At 42.3% G+C, this 19,932-nt stretch overlaps 1 protein-coding gene across 1 annotated transcript in view; it reads right to left on the bottom strand.

Moving 5' to 3' along the window:
* LOC138970316 (uncharacterized) overlaps positions 1–19,932 on the bottom strand; it is a 41,274-nt gene that overhangs the window by 11,227 nt on the left and 10,115 nt on the right. Inside the window, exons 2-12 of the mRNA XM_070342797.1 lie at positions 19,282–19,666; positions 18,460–18,691; positions 17,894–18,082; positions 9,322–9,538; positions 8,105–8,279; positions 6,746–7,299; positions 6,190–6,487; positions 5,719–5,894; positions 4,980–5,145; positions 3,632–3,726; positions 3,128–3,167 (exon numbers count right to left, since the gene is read on the bottom strand). Of these exons, the coding sequence (XP_070198898.1) occupies positions 3,128–3,167; positions 3,632–3,726; positions 4,980–5,145; positions 5,719–5,894; positions 6,190–6,487; positions 6,746–7,299; positions 8,105–8,279; positions 9,322–9,538; positions 17,894–18,082; positions 18,460–18,691; positions 19,282–19,540 (2,401 nt within the window). The 5' untranslated portion in view covers positions 19,541–19,666. The remainder of the gene's footprint in view (positions 1–3,127; positions 3,168–3,631; positions 3,727–4,979; positions 5,146–5,718; positions 5,895–6,189; positions 6,488–6,745; positions 7,300–8,104; positions 8,280–9,321; positions 9,539–17,893; positions 18,083–18,459; positions 18,692–19,281; positions 19,667–19,932) is intronic.

Raw genomic sequence — 19,932 nt, 5'->3', positions numbered from 1 at the left:
ATCACCGAGGGTAATTAGCGAGCGCAATTGTTTTTTTCCATAATGACGTTTGTCTCGGTGACTTTGGCATCATAAGCAGTGGAAAAACAGGTCCCTGCCAGACTTGCTTGACATGACCTCATTTACATGATATACACACGTGTGATTTGAACGATTATTATCTCACGAGTGTCTCTCTCACGTATGTAAGATAAAATAAAATAACAACAAAATAAATTGCATGATAATGCACAGGGATGTAAAACAAATTAATGAATTGCACATATTTATGAACCAGCATACATTAATAAATAAATGAATAACAAAATGGACTAGACATGCAATAGCACCAACAGTTACCCCTTTATCGCTATATTCCCACACCGTCGAGACACTCAGACGCACACACAATACGCGCAGATATGCATGCACGCACGCACGCACACACACACACACACACACACACACACACACACACACACACACGACATATGGGTGCCAAAACTAGCAGAATATACCACGTAGGTAGCAATCTTGATTCAGCGTGGTGTCCGGATTCGTTCCTGTGAAGAAAAGTATTATACACTTTATGTTTGATGATATCGTTTGCGGTTGCCTTGAGAGTACATCGAGGTGCCAGAACTAGCAGACTAAACCGTGTAGTTGACAGCCTAGATTCCACGTGATGTCCTCGTGTTTCTGCACGTGTGAGAGTGATTCGTTCCTGAGCAAAAGCATCGCGTTTTCCTTACTGTCGTCGGTAGTAATGTTCAGAATATCCATCAGGTTTGTACATAGAACAGATAGCGTAGGCAGTAAATGTTATGCTGTTCGTAGAGACCAAAACTTGATAATCAGAGGAGATAGCGAAGACAGCAAACTTTATTACCATTCTAGTGCCCCATATGGCTATGTGACCAATCGGGACTGATTCCAGGTGACCCGCTAAATATTACAACGGTCAAACGGGACCCTTTTTATATTTAGTCAAGTTTTGACTAAATATTTTAACATCGAGGGGGAATCGAAACGAGGGTCGTGGTGTATGTGCGTCTGTCTGTCTGTCTGTGTGTGTGTGTGTGTAGAGCGATTCAGACTAAACTACTGGACCGATCTTTATGAAATTTGACATGAGAGTTCCTGGGTATGAAATCCCCGAACGTTTTTTTCATTTTTTGGATAAATGTCTTTGATGACGTCATATCCGGCTTTTCGTGAAAGTTGAGGCGGCACTGTCACGCCCTCATTTTTCAACCAAATTGGTTGAAATTTTGGTCAAGTAATCTTCGACGAAGCCCGGACTTCGGTATTGCATTTCAGCTTGGTGGCTTAAAAATTAATTAATGACTTTAGTCATTAAAAATCGGAAAATTGTAAAAAAAAATAAAAATTTATAAAACGATCCAAATTTACGTTTATCTTATTCTCCATCACTTGCTGATTCCAAAAACATATAAATATGTTATATTCGGATTAAAAACAAGCTCTGAAAATTAAATATATAAAAATTATTATCAACATTTTTTTTTCGAAATCAATTTAAAAACACTTTCATCTTATTCCTTGTCGGTTCCTGATTCCAAAAACATATAGATATGATATGTTTGGATTAAAAACACGCTCAGAAAGTTAAAACAAAGAGAGGTACAGAAAAGCGTGCTATCCTTCTTAGCGCAACTACTACCCCGCTCTTCTTGTCAATTTCACTGCCTTTGCCATGAGCGGTGGCCTGACGATGCTACGAGTAAAATGGCATTGCGTTCAGTTTCATTCTGTGAGTTCGACAGCTACTTGACTAAATATTATATTTTCGCCTTACGCGACTTGTTGTGTTTATCGCCGTAGCGACCAGAATTACTGAACGGGTATGACGACTGATTTGTGTTGTCATTGTTTCACGCTAGTGATATCCGGAAACAACAGCTGTGGCTGTGAAACTAAAACACAACAGAAAAAATGTAACAAGTCGCGTAAGGCGAAAATACAATATTTAGTCAAGTAGCTGTCGAACTCACAGAATGAAACTGAACGCAATGCCATTTTTCAGCAAGACCGTATACTCGTAGCATCGTCAGTCCACCGCTCATGGCAAAGGCAGTGAAATTGACAAGAAGAGCGGGGTAGTAGTTGCGCAAAGAAGGATAGCACGCTTTTCTGTACCTCTCTTTGTTTTAACTTTCTGAGCGTGTTTTTAATCCAAACATATCATATCTATATGTTTTTGGAATCAGGAACCGACAAGGAATAAGATGAAAGTGTTTTTAAATTGATTTGGACAATTTAATTTTGATAATAATTTTTATATATTTAATTTTCAGAGCTTGTTTTTAATCCGAATATAACATATTTATATGTTTTTGGAATCAGCAAATGATGGAGAATAAGATAAACGTAAATTTGGATCGTTTTATAAATTTTTAATTTTTTTTACAATTTTCTGATTTTTAATGACCAAAGTCATTAATTAATTTTTAAGCCACCAAGCTGAAATGCAATACCGAAGTCCGGGCTTCGTCGAAGATTACTTGACCAAAATTTCAACCAATTTGGTTGAAAAATGAGGGCGTGACAGTGCCGCCTCAACTTTCACGAAAAGCCGGATGTGACGTCATCAAAGACATTTATCCAAAAAATGAAAAAAACGTTCGGGGATTTCATACCCAGGAACTCTCATGTCAAATTTCATAAAGATCGGTCCAGTAGTTTAGTCTGAATCGCTCTACACACACACACACACACACACAGACACACACACACACACGCACACACACGCACATACACCACGACCCTCGTTTCGATTCCCCCTCGATGTTAAAATATTTAGTCAAAACTTGACTAAATATAAAAAGGTCATGCAAGGATCTTCCCGTTTGTTGAGGGTACCAAAAGTTGGCTGACATGAATACACTTTCGTTTTGCAGACAATTTAAACTGAACACTTTGAATGTACAGGTTAGGCTCTGTAATGAAGATGAACTCCTCTCTCTCTCTCTCTCTCTCTCTCTCTCTCTCTCTCTCTCTCTCTCTCTCTCTCTCTCTCTCTCTCTCTCTCTCTCTCTCTCTCTCTCTCTCTCTCTCTCTCTTTCTCTCTCCCTCTTTGGATTTTATTTTATTATCCTTTACCCAAAGTGTGAAAAATTTTACTTACTGTAATCATCAATAATCTGCTGAATTTCTGGCGGGATACCCTGAAAAGAGAGCACAACTATTTGTAAAAATTAATTACTCTTATTAAAGAGAGAACAAACTGTGTGCGTTTTCTCTCTCTCTCTCTCTCTCTCTCTCTCTCTCTCTCTCTCTCTTTCTCTCTCTCTCTCTCTCTCTCTCTCTCTCTCTCTCTCTCTCTCACTCTCTCTTCTTTCCGGTAGATTCTTATTATCTTTCTTATGTAGTGGAACAATAATTACTTTGGTCCACTCTTCTCTCTCTCTCTCTCTCTTCATCTCTCTCTCTCTCTCTCTCTCTCTCTCTCTCTCTCTCTCTCTCTCTCTCTCTCTCTCTCTCTTATGTCTCTCTCTCTCTCTCTCTCACTCGCGCGTGTGTGTGTGTATGTATGTATGTGGCTGTGTGTCTGTGTTTACCTGTGTGTGTCTGTGCGAGTGCTTGCGTGCAAGTCTGGATGCGTGCGTGTGTGCGTATGTTAGTTGCTTACCCTTTCTGGCACATGCTTCCTTTGGACTTGGTCGTCGCAGAAGCTGGGGCGCGTCTGGTCTTTCTTGCCATCGACTTCAAAGCCAACACTCTCGTCTTCAACAAGAGAAACATTTTGATCAAATTATAACTAGAAACGATGTCAACAATTATTATTCCAATGAAGAGCAATTGAAGGTTCTCAAACCGATAAGAGGCAAGGTCCCCTGATAAGACAAGACAAGAGTTTATTTCCGGGTTACCTGACGAGGATAACTTGTAACCGTGTGCCGAAACACTACGATCACCTCGGGAAGCGAAGTGCAATCAAACAGGATTGAAAAATTTAGGGCTAATTTCTTAGCCCTATAAAAACTGTTATGCAAACCCGAAGGTTTCCATGAACATACAGACAATCGGAAACCACCAGACCCCATCACAAACAGATCTCTACAAACCACGGGTGTTGACCTAAAGGCCAACAACTCGGGTGCAGAGTCTGCTGTGAAAGGAGCGGTAGCCTCCCCTGTCACATGAGCAAAAAGCTTTACTGAAAAACAGGGAAATTAGTTTGTCGTGCCTTTGAGAAATCAACATTTAGTTGCAACAAGCTTTGCTGGTGTGCCTATCTGGTTGATTTGGCTGGTTAGGTTGAATGATTGGCAGGTTGCTGGCGGTCGGTGGGTGAGCTGTGCGCCTACTTGCTAAATTGATCTAAATAATTCACTGAGCGACCTGGTAACGGCAAAACGCCACGACAATGTCAGTACAAATCAAATCAAATTAACAACGAATTGTAGTGTACTAACCACATCAAGAAAGATAAACAAAATTTCTCTCCTGCAAACATGTTTAAAACCTACGCGACGTAATACCCCCATTCCACACAACCGTTCTAGGTCCCGTTCCCGTACCGACCAAGGGCGGCTGCCACAACAATGGAACGCTGCGCAAACGGCCGTTTTTGGCATCTTTGAGCAACGTCTAACCATAGTGGCAGCCGTCCCCAGGACGGCTGGGAACGGAAGCTAGAACGGATGTGTGGAATGTGGGTATGACAACTCAGTGTGTGAGAGCGCTACCGTTGCGTTACCGTTGTGTTAAGTTCCTTTAACGATCCAAGCGTTCCGTTACCGATGGGTTAAGGTTCCATTACCGTTCATTCTGATCGGGAGGGGAACAGCTAACATTTTGAACATGCAGCCCGAACTCAATCGTCCCTACCGTTCAAAGCAGTTCCGTTAACGATCATTTACGTTCCATTGCGGTTCCCTCCCGATCCCTCCCGTGCCCGCACCGTTCCTTGGTCGGTACGGGAACGGGACCTAGAACGGTTGTGTGGAATGGGGGTATAACTAACAGAATCATACCTTTTGATCTTTTTCTTGTGGACATTTCCATAAACTTCTGTTTCAGTGCACTGAGGCCTGGTCTGGCACTGGGCTCTGATGACGTACACCGCTTCATGACGTCATATACCTCGTCAGGGATACACGGCCAGTGTATGAGGGGTACACTGTCAGGCATCAGCAGCATCTGAAAACCAAAAAAGCCACCATGAGTTTAAAGAGATATTACGCCGTACAACATTTTCATCTTATTTATTTATTTATTTTCTTTGACTGTATTATTATTTGACTGTATTATTATTAAGCAGGTAGTACGTTCATAATGTCCTCATTGTTTGCTTGTGTTGTCTTTGTAAAACAAAAAAGTGTAAAAAGATTAAAAAAAAATAAAAACCACCACTTTCATCTTCTGCAAACTGGGGTTAGTGTTTCTTCAGTGACGACCCGCAATTTAATGTCTGCTTGCCTGTCTGTTGTTTTATTTGTCTGTTTGTTTGTTTGTTTGTTTGTTTGTTTTTCCTCATCTCTCAGCCACTCCACTCCCCGGCCCTCATCCTCCGCAACATTTTTTTTCTTGCTATAATCACCCCATACCTACCCTATGATTGTCACCATCACATTACTCTGTCTAGAGGTGATCTTCTCTATTCATGTGGTTCCCTCTTTTGAGAGAATATAACCCCTATCAAACTCTAAATTTCAACAGCAGCTAGGGGGTGGGGGCAGGCCCCGGTCCAGCCCTGCATAGTCACAAACTGACCATTCTGATTGTATCGGCGGTGGACTTCTCGTAACTGGTGAAGGGCTGACAGCCGTGTGTCCACAGCTCGTACATGACGCAGCCAGCACTGTAGGCCATGGACTGCTCGCTGTACTCGCCGCGCAGTAAGCCCTCCGGAGGGCTCCAGAGCAGCGGGATGGGGCCTTTCTCCCGTACTGCACAAATGGTAGCAAATTAATATATCAATTCCGGTTATAACTCTGTCGGGTTTGTATGGGTTGCGAAAGAGTGAATACTCTTGCTTTTAGTGAGGCAATGTTTCTGCACGTGCTCCTTGCCCACGTACGTGTTTCAGGCTCATCCCGCACTAGCGACTGGCCTATAATGTCACGTGGGAAAGTTTGCCTCACTAAAAGCAAGAGCATTCATTCTTGAATGATAAATTTACAAACTGAAGTTTTAGCTTCAGCGCAGGACGGCGGCCCAAACGTAACACTGTTAATTCCATACCTGGACGGAGGGCCTTTCTGCCCTCTCCACGATAGTGATGAGCGAGGCCCAGGTTGGCCAGCTTAACGGTGAAGTCGTCCGTCATCAGGATGTCCGTCTTCTCCCCCGCGCATCCCCCTCTCCTGCTCCGCCCAGATACCAGCATGTCGTAAGCAGTGACGTCACGGCAGGCGATCTGACGACTGGCTAAGTACTCCAGGCCGAGGATGACGTCATGGGTGACGCGGGAAAGGATGGATGTGTCCAGCCAGCGATGAGCTGCACGGTGGTTGATCAGGTGTTCCAGCAGTCTCCGACCCTGTCAACATTTTGGAATTTGTATCGACGACAAAGAGTATAATATGCTTGTTCCGAGTCACCCCAGACACAAGGTACAAAAGGGGAACAAGCTCAAGCAAAAGTCTTGAAAATGTGTCTTTTCTTGGTAGAAGGTAAAAATTATACAGGTGGAATAATGGGTACATATGAAAAGCCAATTTTACCTACAGCAAACTCCCCAGACCCCAACTGACCAGCCCCTGTACCCCTGCTCCCCGCTCTCACACACTGGGCTGACCTTAATGCTTTCCGTGGCGTAGAAGGAATACGGTGAGAGCTGAAAAGCCATGAGCTTGACGAGATTGTCGTGAGGACACAGCTTGGCCAGTGTCTCCAGGTTCTGTTTGTGTCGTTGCCAGTCGCCGCACTGATGCCACTTGAACTCGTCTACGCACTCTCCGGACAATGACCTCTTGGCCAAGCACTGACCAGCGTGGACGAAGAGGACGCACTCGGCGGGCTCCGTACCGAAACGGCCTTTGAACGTGTGCCAGGAGCAGGCGTCCAGATCCCCGCCAGTCTCCGCCAGGTGGTTTCGCTCCACGTGGAAGTCGGTGACGCTGATGGAAGCCTGCAGATGGTCCAGCGTGTAGTGTAGGGGCTGGCAGCCCGCGTTCTCCAGAAGGCCCACGATGATCTCCCGCACATCGGGACACTCGTGGAAGGCGATGGTGCTGATGTGGGGCAGAAGGTTTTTGAGCTGCTCGCGGCTGACCCTCTCAACGACCATGGCAAGGATGTGGGCCACGAGCAACGGGTGGTCATAGTTTCCTTCTCCCACCAGCTGACGTACTGTAACGAAATGAGTCTGTAGTTTCGCTCTGGGTTTGACGCTTTGTAGTACAGTAAACACACCCCCACCCCTCTTTTTTTTAGAATCCCCAATTAAAGACTCACTCCCTTTTAAGATCCTCTTTCCTCAGATGTTTTGTTCATAACCTCTATGAATGTATCACCCTCCCTTTTAAAGACCTGGTTTTCTTAGATTTGTTTAGGTTTCAAAAGGGAGGTTCCACTCAGATGTTTTGTTCGTGATCCCTGTGAATTTAACCCCCTCCCTTTTTAAGACCTGGTTTTCTTAGATTTTTTGAGGTTTTAAAAGGGAGGTTCCCCTGTAATTAGAGCCTTAAGCTCCGAAGAATAAGGTCAGCCGTAATCCTCACTGCTTACACAGACACTCTTTTATTCTTTCAACTATGGTATTGCTATCGCCCACCCCTTATCCCTTACACTAGCTGTCAATCGACAAACAGAAGATTATTTTACCAGCAAAAACACGAATACTGTGATAGAAGAAGCTTATACTAAGTGCTGTTCACAAACCACTTTCTCGTGTTGGTAGCAGTTTTTATCGTTCATGTTAGTCTATTTACAGAAATGCTTTATCCCTGTATTGTATTTGTGAGGAGTGTATGTGTGTGTGAATGTTAACAACACAAGGACAAATACTAGTGGCTGTTACGCTATATTGCACAATCATTCTTGTTCTCTCTTATTCAATGTTCTTCTTTCTTCTTGTCGATCACACTCTCTTGTTAAATAAAACTGATACTACAAGTCTCCAAATAAACGTGACGGGTTAGTTATCTTGGCACACCTTTTGAAAAAGTACTGGCGAGTATAACGACAAGGCTTCGAACCAGCAAGACATCAATCCCTGCCCTAACTTCTGGCTTCGTGCGTTTGCTTTCCTTGATCACGATGCTGTACAGATCTCTGATTTCTGCCAGTAGTTCCTTCCCCCTGTCGCTCCACTCCTGGTCCCCTGCCAGCTGCACACAAAATATCGAGAAGAAATCAGCCATTTTCAGGGCTGGACATAGTGTAGGGTAAGAGAGGGAGTGACTTCCAAAATGAGGCAAGGTTACAGGGGCTGGCCAGGCGGGCGGGGGAGGGGGGGGGCCTTGAGACATTTTAACCATGATTTCCTTAATAAGAACTGGTTCCATATAAATCCCTGGCCTGCAGATAAAGATTTAGAAATACTTGCACATTTTTTTCCTCTGCGTTCAGTATATTACAAGGGTTTTAAAAGTACGTCAACTTCGTAACATGGAAACTAAAGGTTGTGACATGGATTTTAACCCTAACCATAGTTTATTGTAAATAATAAATATTTTTTTAAAAAGACAAAAATATATGCTATGTCTTTTGTCGTTTGTCTGTATCATTATCGAACTAGGGTATTACTGGGGAAAAATAAAGAGAATATGATCATTCTAGTTGCTAATAGTCATTTTAAAGGACTGATAATGCATGTCACAAAATGGCACACGGCGGCTCTGGAGAATAACCGTTCTATCTATCTTGCTTAACATGTCAGTGAAATGCGCTACGACCAGGCGCGTTTCAATATTGAGGTCAGTGTGCGACTTTGGACATTTTATTTACTTCGTGTAATGGAGAAACGACACCGCCATTTCAGAACACGTACACGAAGCAATCGCAACTGTTCAGACGTTCTTTCCTCCCTGTATTAAATGCCTATTGAGGCATAAATTCGGGCACACAATGGTCTTAACTATTACACCACAAGCTGATCGTTTTGAAATCGAAATCGTCGTTTCCACAGCGTTTTACCAAGCACTTTCATTATCAAGCAAAATAGTTTCGCATAAATCAGCTGAAAACAAGTTTGGAAAATCTATTCTCAGTTATGGTAAATAATTGCTCTTCGTATTCCTCATCGCTTTCATATGGGTGTGTAATTACGCAAACTTTCCTGGGCGCGTTTGCTAAATTTAGCAAGGTTTCGAAGGTTTCGCCAATAGGGCTTTTAAGCTAACACAGTACACAGATAAATCACACACTCACCTCATTCAAATGCAGAAAGAAAGTGGCAACCTGTTCAAAATAGCGAGACTTATGAAACTTTTTCCTGTCTCTGCACACTGGACTAGATGGTTTGGATTTCTGGTCCTTGAGATGCTTCTCCATATTCTCGTAGTAAACGTGCATCATTTTCAAAACTTCCTGTTTGACGTCACCTGCGGTATGTTTCTTGTGGAGTTTTGGCCACGAAAAGAACTGACTGTAAACATAGACAAACAACACATTCAAACACAGAGACAGACAGACACACACACACACGCAAACTCGCGCATGCGTACACACACACACACACACGTACACACACACACACACACCCGTACACCCGTACACACACACACACACACACACACACACACACACAAACAAACACACACTAAAAACCAATACAATAAATATTATTGTCATCATTTTCACGAGTTTTCATTCACAAACACCTGGTAAATAAATCTCATGTTCCCCATGCAATAAATAGAGATTACACAACGTCATCGAGTGAGGGACCGAAAAATATTGAAACTCGAGGATGATTTTTTTGTGGTATCAACCGAGACCGTAGGTCGAGGTTGATACCACACAAAAAAATCATCCGAGAGTTTCAATATTTTTTGGTCCCTCACAAGATGACGTTTGTGTAATTTGTGTATACAATGATAAATTGATTGTATACAATGATCAATCTCTATTCATACCTTCCTGTCACTGGAAGCAGCAACACTTGAAAGCATAAGTTCCCTTGACAAACGTCATTTATGATTGGCGTCATCTATGAATGACGTCACTGTCTAGACAAGACAAGTGCCGGTATCGGCAAACCTTGTCGCGGCAAAGGCGTGCCTTGATACCATTGAGATCATAGGAGATGCACAGCAGTGCCGATACCAGGTTTCTTTAGCTTCACTTTAAAATGATATCAGAACGATAGTTATTCACTTGAAAGTGAACACAGGAGAGTTGTATACATCGAGGTGGTGAATGGGTTTGAGATTTCATCTGAAACGTGGATTGTCAAAGTAAAAGCCAATCAGGCTGATTCTTTGATGTGTGGAACCATCGCGGCTTTGAATTCTTGTTTCTGAGGACAACGATTGTAAGCATTCACTCTTAAAGACCCAACGAATATTGATAATTACAGCGGCGACTCATGGTCAATTTGCAACTTATCCCTGTAATCGCAAAATCCACAACAAAAAGTCATAAACACTTAAAAAGAAAAGAAATATGCTCAACACTTACTGAACTCACACGTATGATCGCAGCTCTGTACATTTTCAGACTGGAAGAAAAGCGTCAACAAGCTACGTTTGACGTCACATACAAGGTTGACGTTTTATCTCGAGCTACTGTGACGATGCTTTGTGGCCTGGAATTGGATTCTAAAAATTCGTCTCCCTGTGGGTTATTGCGCATTTTGTTGCACAACCAAAAATTAAATGATGACAAAAACGATGTTTAGTGGCTTGTCGTCAGACCAGCATTTTGTTGTTGGTCCTCGGGGAGCATATCGCCTTTTGTCTCATATTTATCAACCGCGGCCTTCGGCCTTGGTCGATAAAGATGAAACAAAAGACGATATGGCCCCCTTGGACCAACAAAAAAGCTGGTCTGTCAACAAGCCACCAAACATCTTTTATTGTCATTATTTTCACGAGTTTTCATTCACAAGCACCTGGGAAATAAATCTCATGTTCCCCGGGGAATAAATCCCCGGTTACCATAGTTGCAGGAAGCCCTATTACATGGATAATCAAAAGCAAACCCAATAGAAACGCTCGAGGATTCTTCGGCTCTTTTCATTGGCGTTTCCCCAGACCTAAACAGACGACAAGACACTGCTTTGCAAAGTTCCAAAAACCAACTGGCAAACTGGCAAAAGTAAAAAAAAACTAAAAAAAAACTACTTCAATAAATTTGTCACAAACAAATGAAACCTACCGATATGTTATGCCTTCTTTGAAAGTCATGGAGTGCGTGTATCTTTGTTTCGATACACAGACGTTTGGAGAAACACGAACGTCAAGTTCAAGTAAAACGACACCTGACACACACATTTTGACCCGTGCACAAGACGTTGTATCGATAAACGAAGCACAAATAAGAAACAATAATAAAAGCAATGAAAAACAAAGAGGTACGGAGTCGGAAACAAGATCGCCATTCTTTCCTTCGCTGCACTACGCAAATCTTCTGTGACCTTTGACCAAACGTAGCTTCCACATTCGATCACTCAGCTTAATATTTACAACAGAAAGCCGAGGGGGTGGAATACCGAGATGAACCTACAGAACTGTGCATCCTCAAACCTGACATATTCATCCCAACTCATTTAATGAACTCAAAAACACAGAAAGTTGCTTTCACACGCCATCTTTGATTGCCAGTGGTTATCAAACCGGGACCCGTGTGGTTATCAGCACGGGACCCGTATTTCAAAGCATGGCTCCCTGGGTTGATTGTGCACTTGTTTTCTCACTACCAAAATGATGACAAAAACGATGTTTGATGGTTTGTTGACAGACCAGCTTTTTTGTCGGTCCTCGGGGGGCATATCGACTTTTGTTTCATATTTATTGACCGCGGCCTTCGGCCTTGGTCAATAAATATGAAACAAAAGACGATATGCCCCCCCTCGGACAGACAAAAAAGCTGGTCTGTCCCATCAAATATCTTATATGGTCGTCTATGATGGCGACATTTGATGGATTAATCTTTTTACCAGGATAAACGCAGCCTTAAGGGAAGAATACATTCAAAAACAATGAAATCCTTTATGCATTCGTTTGTACAGTACATGTACAACATCATTACATAATCACTAACTGAAACAATACAATACAATACAATAATCTTTATTCATCTCCATATCAAAACAGTGGAGGCGAATTCAGTATTAGAGCTCACAGTCCTGTGTTATAGCTGCCTTGTTTTGTTTAGCGTGTGCTGACAAAACAAGCCCCTGGTCGGTCAAGTGTTAAACGGTTTGTCTTTCGCCGCTAGCCTGCAGGCGAGTTGGCGTTGTTTATCTCTGGTGGCCACTGTTTATAATTCAGAATCTCGGAACCGAGTCTCAGTAAAAACTCTTGGAGAAGTCTGCAAAGCGAAGACCAGAGCTTTTTTGCTATGTATGTGGGGGTTTTGCAGACGACATTTTGAAGCATACGCGTTGCCATGACTGCATCAAAATGTTGTATTAAAAACTTCGATAAAGTATCTCAGTTGCACATTTTAGCAAGGTCAATCATTATACTAATTTAAAATCGCTTCAAGCACTTATTGATTCAAACCAAAACTGTGAAATATAATCTGCTAACACTTTCTTTTATCTATCTAGAGAGTATTGCCAGGATGGTCACGTGCTTCCGTCTTAAATAAACGGGATTACTATGGATGAACCGGCCGAGTTGCATTCACTGAAGTGGCCGTAACACAGGTTAAATAGCAATCTGTTAAGCACACAATCTCCCCCCCCCCCCTCCCCACCCCCCCCCCCCCCCCAAACAGATTAACAAAATAAAAGAAGATGATTTTAGAAACAGCAGCCGGAGAGAGGCCCCGGGGGGGGGGGGGGGGGGGGGGGGGGGAATTAAAGATTGGAATTTAATTATAATTGGATAGATCCGCCGCACTGCCAAGAAAAGTGTACAGTGTTTCACCCACTTTCCCGAAAATATATGCATCTGTGTTAAAATTGTCAAAATGGAGTTCCAACTTATCATCAGTGATCAGACATAATTATGTAGATAGATGATCAATGTAGGCTATATTATATCTCTGTTATCATGCACTACTGACTCAACAACACAAATACTTGCTGAATATAATATCTCTATTTGAAAGCATATCCAAAGAAACCTTTTGTCTCTGTTGATAAATATCGAAGTTCATTGCATTATCTTTACTCTAGACTTGTATTCAGTTTCTCTGTCAGAGCAAAGTATCGTCTGCTACAGACACCGACCCAGCAGTAAGAAAGCATAGGCTCTAGCTGAATACATTTTATTTTTTTCTCGTCAAAAGTAGAAAATACATTCATTCGTAAAGAAGAACTAGGGTTTAGATGAAAAGGTTAGTCAGTGTAATATCATATATATACCAATAGATTAAGGAAGATTTTTAAGAAAGTGCCGATTGTGTTTTTTGTGGTTAGGCCTATCTTTTATCGCGAGTTCCGACAGTAGCGGCTCGGTTACTGCGGACCAGCATAACTGAGTTCACACAGAACTATTCTCAGCTGCACTCAACATGGAAAAAAACCTGTGTTAATTGTTTCAAGACAACCACATTTTCAGTGTAACACTACTTTGAAACTTCTGCTTCTTGTCATCATTATAATCATTGCAAGGGCTCCAGGAACTGAGAAATGTTAAACACACTTAAAACCACGTAAATGTTACAGGAAGGCGCCTATGGTGCCACAGATTTTTGAATAGACTTGACCCACAAGTCAGCAGCGAATGTGATAAACGGGTTATCTCCCCTGAAAAGCGAAGCAAGCTTCGAAGATGGCGACGATGGAAAAGAGAAGAACTGTGAGCGAACTGCGAAAGGTGTGTGTGGGTGTGTGTGTGTGATGTGTGTCAGTGTGTGTGTATATGCGCGTGCTGTGTGTGATGTGTCAGTGTGTGTGTATGCGCGTGCTGTGTGTGTGTGTGGCTGTGCTTGCGGCGTGAGCTTGTGTGTGTGTGTGTGTGTGTGAGAGAGAGAGCGATAGTGAGAGTAGGGTATGGTTCAGTGTTGGTGAAAGTTGAGTTGGACGCTGGGGTTGGGCGGGTGTGTGTGTCAGAGAGGGTTGTGTGTGTGTGGGGGGGGGGGTGGACTGCGTGTGTGTGTTTATTTGTGTGTGTGAGGGTTGTGTGTGTGTGGGGGGGGGGAGGTTGACTGCGTGTGTGGGTTTATTTGTGTGTGATAGGGTTGTGTGTGTGTGTGTGTGTGTGGGACTGCGTGTGTGGGTTTATTTGTGTGTGGTGTGTGTGTGCCTTTCGCCTTGTATTGAGGAAATTAAACTGCGTTTGCGTATTATGTGTGTGTTTGCAAGCGTGCGTGTATGTTAAGCATATCTCAGTAGGTGTGTGTATGTGCGCGTACGTGCAATGTGTGTGCGTGCGCGCGTGTGTTTGTGTATGTATGTGTGTGTGTGTGTGTGTGAGAGAGAGAGAGAGAGAGAGAGAGAGAGAGAGAGAGAGAGAGAGAGCGATAGTGAGAGTAGGGTATGGTTGTTGGTGAAAGTTGAGTTGGACGCTGGGGTTGGGCGGGTGTGTGTGTCAGAGAGGGTTGTGTGTGTGTGTGTGGGGGGGGGTGGACTGCGTGTGTGTGTTTATTTGTGTGTGTGAGGGTTGTGTGTGTGTGTGTGGGGGGGGTTGACTGCGTGTGTGGGTTTATTTGTGTGTGTGAGGGTTGTGTGTGTGTGTGTGGGACTGCGTGTGTGTGTTTATTTGTGTGTGGTGTGTGTGTGCCTTTCGCCTTGTATTGAGGAAATTAAACTGCGTTTGCGTATTATGTGTGTGTTTGCAAGCGTGCGTGTATGTTAGGCATATCTCAGTAGGTGTGTGTATGTGCGCGTACGTGCAATGTGTGTGCGTGCGCGCGTGTGTTTGTGTATGTATGTATGTATGTATGTATGTGTGTGTGTGTGTGTGTGTGTGTGTGTGTGTGTGTGTGTGTGTGTGTGTGTGTGTGTGTGTGAGAGATAAACAAACTATCAAGAACAAAACAAAACTGAACAAACGAAATGTTTTCCCCCCAACTCTGATTATTGCTTGTTTCGGAGACGACTGTGATTTTGACTTTTTGAGTAAGCCTACACGAACACACAAGCTCAATTCAGCCGACAACAAGTTCGCCGGTCGGGGCAGTGAAATACTATTTCAAATAGATCTATTTCACTAAGAATGTCAATGGATATAGGGCAACATACTTGTTTTTTAAATCAGTGATTGATTAGATCGTCATATTTTTGTGACACTGAGACCAAACCATCAAAAAATTAGCAATAGGCCTTGAATCAAAGTCGTGCGAGATCTGACCCTGCTGCAAATGTACGTGTACGACTTGATTGTGTTGACGTTCAACTGGTAAGCTGGGCGATTGCAGGCTTTTATCTAGCGAAGGCAGCGATCTAGATGGTACAGATGCTTTCCCGGTTTCACAAATGGGATGAATTTCACGCCAACACAGCGTTCAGGATACCTATCATCCGTTTTACATTGTCCCCAAGCACAGCGCTTGTTAGCAGCATTTGTGTGTGTTTGCTTCCTAAAACAAGGGAAGTAACTCCCAGAGTCTCGATATGTGGATATGGTTAATTCCTGCGGCTCAGCAGCTCGCCGCCGCCGTGACCTTGCAGGGCGGAGCATCGAAATTTGCGCGGAATATTCAAAAAGCTTAAACCACACTCACTTTTTTTTTCTTGAAAACAGCATAAATATTGTTTTAAGCGTAATAAGTTTAATCTGTATGTATGCTGGAGGTGTAAATGCACTAACATGCATATTTTGTTGCTTGTAAGATGTAGTGTTCACTTACAAAACTTTGACAAGTTTGGTCTTTCGGTTGGCGGTGTAATGTGATTCTTATGTGCCGGTTCGACATGTAGGAAACAGCAGTATTTAACTGATTTCTTCCGCATTGAATCTTTCTTTGTGCAATCAGTATAGAAGATTGCAGAGAGTGTATTCTGATGATTTAAAATGTGTGTATTATTATTAAGCAGCCCTGATAGTACTGACTATGTCTCTTTCTACTAAACTGACTCAGTGTGTGACTTCTTAACTGTGCACATTTTCAGCCAGAAATTCATTTCTCTTCCTTGTCTTGCTTGCAAATTTGTTCTTTCCTGGCCGAGCGATAAGATAAACACCCCTGCCAAGGGTTGTGTTCTGCGATGTTTTAGAGCTCGGAAAGGCAGCAGAGGGCTTGTCATCAGCTTTCTCTAAATGGATTGCTTGAGGGCTAATAAGGAAGGGATACTGCTATATCAGTGGTGGTTGTTGACATCTTGTATATATACAGCTTGCTGAATCCTAATGCATGGGCCAAAGAAGGAAACTCGGCTCCACTGATTTGATATGTAAAAGAGAAATTACAAGCTTGACTGTGTGTCTGTAAAATCAATCAATTAATCAATCAATCAACCATGCATGTAGTAACATTCACATCGCATATTCACATCATATCGTTACACGCAAACATTGTACCCACACACTTACTAAAATAAGCCTACAAATAGAAGCAATGCATTGCCTGTTTAAAAATTATATCACATTATCACCTTATCACACTTTAACCACATTATCTTCTCACATTTGTATCCTATAAGTCAATATAACTAACAACAGAGAAAAACAACTGATAAAAGGATGTAAAGATTATGCCGTTGTCAGAGCGACAGCACCAGCACCTAGCGCCCCACCTGAGAGTTGAAGATGTGAATTGCAGATGGAATGAATGAGTTTCTGTAGCGTGTGGTTCTTGTGTATGGCTGTCTAAATCTTAAGCTTCTGTCTATCCGTCTGCTGTCAAGTTCAGGTCTGAGTGGGTGCGTGTCATCGATCAGAAACGGATAAATACTTCTGTCGTTATAGTTGATATACACTCAGTCTAATTTCAGTACTGCATCCCTGCCATATATATCTAAAAGGAAGTGTGTGCTGTATGCAAACACAGATGTGTTTGCTCCGGTTTCCAAACTATCTGTAGTGTGGTGTTTGGAGCGACAAAGCAAGACAGAAATGGCAGCAGTCATAATACTGACATAACAAGACAGACATGACAGCAATCATAATACTGACAGAGCAAGACAGACATGGCAGCAGTCATAATACTGACACAACAAGACAGAATTGACAGCAGTCATAATACTGACATAACAAGACAGACATGACAGAAGTCATAATACTGACAGAGCAAGACAGACATGGCAACAGTCATAATACTGACATAACAAGACAGACATGACAGCAGTCATAATACTAAACAGCAAGACAAACATGGCAGCAGTCATAATACTGACAGAGCAAGACAGACATGGCAACAGTCATAATACTGACATAACAAGACAGACATGACAGCAGTCATAATACTGAAACAGCAAGACAAACATGGCAGCAGTCATAATACTGACATAACAAGACAGACATGACAGCAGTCAATACTGACAGAGCAAGACAAACATGGCAGCAGTCATAATACTGAAAGAACAAGACAGACATGACAGCAGTCAAAACTGACATTACAAGACAAACATGGCAGCAGTCATAATACTGAAAGAACAAGACAGACATGACAGCAGTCAAAACTGACATAACAAGACAAACATGGCAGAAGTCATAATATTGAAAGAACAAGACAGACATGACAGCAGTCATAATACTGAAAGAACAAGACAGACATGGCAGCAGTCATAATACTGACAGAGCAAGACAAACATGGCAGCAGTCATAATACTGAAAGAACAAGGCAGACATGACAGCAATCATAATACTGACAGAGCAAGACAGACATGACAGCAGTCATAATACTGACAGAGCAAGACAGACATGGCAACAGTCATTGTACTGACCTGCATTCCTGTAGTGTAGGATGATGTTTGGAGCGACATATTAAGGCAGACATTGCCAGGACATGAAGGTGAGCACACACACGTATGTGATCATTGTCCTGAGATCCTGGTTCAACCACGGGTTCCAGAATAACATCTTGGGTCTTCTGTACCACGTACAGCAGTTGGTGCTTCACAGCTTGTATTTCACTGTTAACAAAAATGATCGTTTATGTTGTTCTCTTTTTCTCTGATAACTCGATCTCATCACTACCTCTCTTCGTGCATTTTATTTAACACTATATATATACGTGCTTCTTGAACTTTTTTTTTAATTAATCACATGGAAAGATGTTAGCATTAATTTTGGAATGAGCAATGATAGCAAAAACAATAACCAAAGAAGCAAATATTGACACCAAATACACCAGCAACAACAACAACAACAGGTTTAAACAACATCAACAGCAACAACACCACCATCACCACCGACAACAACAACAACAACAACAACAATTACATCAACAAAAATACTTACCACAATACAAAAAACAACACACAAAACATTTTTTAATAAATGTCCTCGCCTGTGATTTGTGACGATGAGAAGACGTTCCAGCCTGGCTGCTGCGTCGTGTCTGACAGTTCTAGACTCTACCATGAGGCAGTCCGCGATTGCGCCAAGGTTGTGTTCGTAGTCATGGTGAGGGAGGGTGGCAGTCAACAAGAGTTGTCTTGCCGTTGATCCATATTTCACGTGATTAACACACTCCAGTTGTTTCTCAAAGTCGTTCTCTAGTTCACTCAAAGAATCGGACACTGCAGCAAAAAAAGACAGACCTGCCGATTTAACTCGCGGCATTTTTGTCTCTACCGAAAACTTGTAACGAATTTGACATGTTAACAAATACGGAGGTTGGCTCTACGACTACATGTACTCTGAACAGAGAAGTGAATAAACGCTTCCCTCTGATTTGAGCCAGTTTCTTGACGATTTTCTTTCGAGTTTTCTCGACAGGAAAACTTTTACAAACCTCCACTCAGCAAACAAATAACCTCTTCATCGAATGAATCAGGTGACCCGTCTTGAAAGGAAAATTATGCACATTTAAAATACTTTGACTAGATATTTGCAAGCTAAACTGTGTCTGTAACTTTAAAGCCAACAGGAGAAATAAGAACATGACAAAATATTGTTTGTGTCATTCTGCTTTTTTTTAAACTTGTTTATTTTCTTTTATTTATCTTTTCACATATATTGAAATAACGAAGGAAATAAAAACCTGCACTGAGATGAAAAATTTTCAAAATTAAAAATTAAAAAACTCGAAAGGAAAAGGAATGAACTTTTCTTTTTTTTTATAGAAAGGAGAGAAAAAAAAGTCGAAGACGACTGTCAAATTACGTACCCGGTGGATTGAACACCACATTGAACACTCTGACGCCACGATTCTGGGGTGACGTCACGGGAGCAAGTGTTGTGACGTCAACGAATCCCACAAATCCCGGCTTGGCACGTTTCTTAACGAAAATCATCAAACTGGTTTCTGCCTTAATTCCTCCGATCCGGAACCCTTCGAAATTGGACAACCGGGGCATGAGTATTTCTCTACGTCTCGGGTCCAGGTTAGAGAAAATGTCCCGGGTTTCGTCGTCGAGATCCATCATGGTGACAGCCAATGTACCAAGCTGAGATGATGAAGACTTAGAGCTTGGAAGCTTAGAAGCTGTTGGGCTCAGAACCCCAGAAGCTTAGAAGCTGACGAGCTAGCTCTTGGCAGCAGTTCGTCAAAGCTGAAACAGTGGAAGAAGCTGTGAAATAATGCCGTGTGTCGAAAAAATTAATTCTGACACAACCGGCAGAACGGTTCCCAAAAATAAACAGTTTGCATTCTCAAACATTAAACAGTTTCTATCGGTCTCAAACACGTCCAAAAATAGTGAGACTAGACGAACAGAAAGTTCTTAATATGATCAGTCTCTAATATGATGTCAAAGTTTCTATTTCCGCGTGTCTTTCCTTCTTTCTCTTTTGTAAAGTACTCCAAGAAAACTGTCAC

The sequence above is a fragment of the Littorina saxatilis genome, linkage group LG1, assembly GCF_037325665.1.
Source record: "Littorina saxatilis isolate snail1 linkage group LG1, US_GU_Lsax_2.0, whole genome shotgun sequence".
Lineage (NCBI taxonomy): Eukaryota > Metazoa > Mollusca > Gastropoda > Littorinimorpha > Littorinidae > Littorina > Littorina saxatilis.
The sequence above is the reverse complement of the archived record's forward strand: the minus strand, read 5'-3'. Positions and strand labels throughout refer to the sequence as shown.